At 53.4% G+C, this 1,410-nt stretch overlaps 1 protein-coding gene across 1 annotated transcript in view; it reads right to left on the bottom strand.

The window, feature by feature from the left end:
- LOC104524838 (E3 ubiquitin-protein ligase TRIM8) overlaps positions 1 to 311 on the bottom strand; it is a 27,842-nt gene extending 27,531 nt beyond the window's left edge. The window contains 2 exon segments of the mRNA XM_029084922.1: positions 1 to 2; positions 5 to 311. The exon segment at positions 1 to 2 is cut by the window's left edge and continues 246 nt beyond it. Coding sequence (XP_028940755.1) covers positions 1 to 2; positions 5 to 311 — 309 coding nt within the window.
- Between the last annotated feature and the right edge of the window lie 1,099 nt (positions 312 to 1,410).

Below are 1,410 nucleotides of genomic sequence, written 5' to 3' on the forward strand. Positions count from 1 at the left end.
TGGGCCGGCAGCGTTGTGCCCCGGCGGCAAGAGACGCAGTGCAAGACGGAGGGAGGCTTCTCCAGGTTGAGGGAGTTGAACTTCTCCACGATGTTGGTGAGCTTCAGGTTCTTCTCCAGGTTGGGCTTCTGGTTGTAGGCCTGGTTGCACTCCGGGCATCGCACCAAGCCCGACTCCTTGGCCCACGCCTCCCCGATGCAGCCTCGGCAGAAGTTGTGCTTGCAGGGCAGCTGGACCGGCTCCACGAAGACGTGCAGGCAAATGGGGCAGATGAGCTCCTCTTCGAAGCAGTTCTTCCAATTCTCGGCCATCTCTGCTGGCAGCCTCCGGCGACGTTTCACCCCTACAACCCGCTTCGGTCGCTCAGTGCGGTCTAAGGGTGGACACCGGGGTCTGTCCTCCCTGCAACGGGAAGGCTGGGGGTGAACGGCTGGGCTCCCCCCCTCCCCACAGCACGCGCCATAAATAATAAACCGCAGCAGAATTCAAAATCGGGGATAAAATAAACCACAGAGCAGCACTCTAGGAATCTCGGGCGAGAAAACATAACATCCCCGTTGCTTTGTTAAAAAAGCAACACAAACAGTTAAAAAACCCCAACGTGATGTTGTAGGATTTAGAGCTCAAAGTCTCAGCCACCCCTCAAAGCCATTTGTTTCTTTTTACCCCAGAAGGTGAATCAAAACTTACCAAAGGTTGAAAAAAATCCATACAAAATCCAGCAGCAGAGTCCAAGTTCCATATAAAGCTCCTAAATTTAGCGCTCCAGATCGGATTTTTCTTTTCTTAGGTTTGCAACTGACATTCAATATTTTAAAGGGACTTTTGTCCCCCACCAACCTGGCTAACAGCTGAGAGCACGACTGGCTCAGGGGGTTTTCTTCCTCCCCTGTGTTTCTCCTCCCTCTCCCCCTGATGGGAGTTGGGAATCAGAGTCTTTTAAAGGAAACAGATCAAAGGGTTAAGATCCAAAATGGGAAAAGGAGGAAGATTAAAAAAAAAAATAATAATAGCGACGATGACGATGGCGAAAAAATGAATTCTCCCCGCAGCCCCCGAGATTTGCTTCGAATCCAGCAGAGCAGCAAAGAAAAAAAAAGGAAGGAAAAAAAGACAAGGCAGGAAAAAAAAAAGGGAAGAAAAACCCCCTCTCGCCTGCTTCGAGATTACGAGGTCTTGAATGGGAGAGCTCGGTCATTCAGAGCAAGCCCCAGCCCAGCGCAGCCCTCCCAGCCGCCTCCAACGCTCCCGGGGAGGGATGGGAGAGAGGATGGGCTTTGCCAAGGGGGCACCCAAACCCCGCGGACCCCAAATCAACCTGCTCTGACTTCCCACCGGGGCTGGGGGAAAAAGGCGTCCGGCGACGGGGGGGTGGGGGTCCCGACCTAGCCCGGTCTCATGGCTGGCAGG

The sequence above is a fragment of the Antrostomus carolinensis genome, unplaced genomic scaffold (assembly GCF_000700745.2).
Source record: "Antrostomus carolinensis isolate BGI_N321 unplaced genomic scaffold, ASM70074v2 scaffold38055, whole genome shotgun sequence".
Classification (NCBI taxonomy): Eukaryota; Metazoa; Chordata; class Aves; order Caprimulgiformes; family Caprimulgidae; genus Antrostomus; species Antrostomus carolinensis.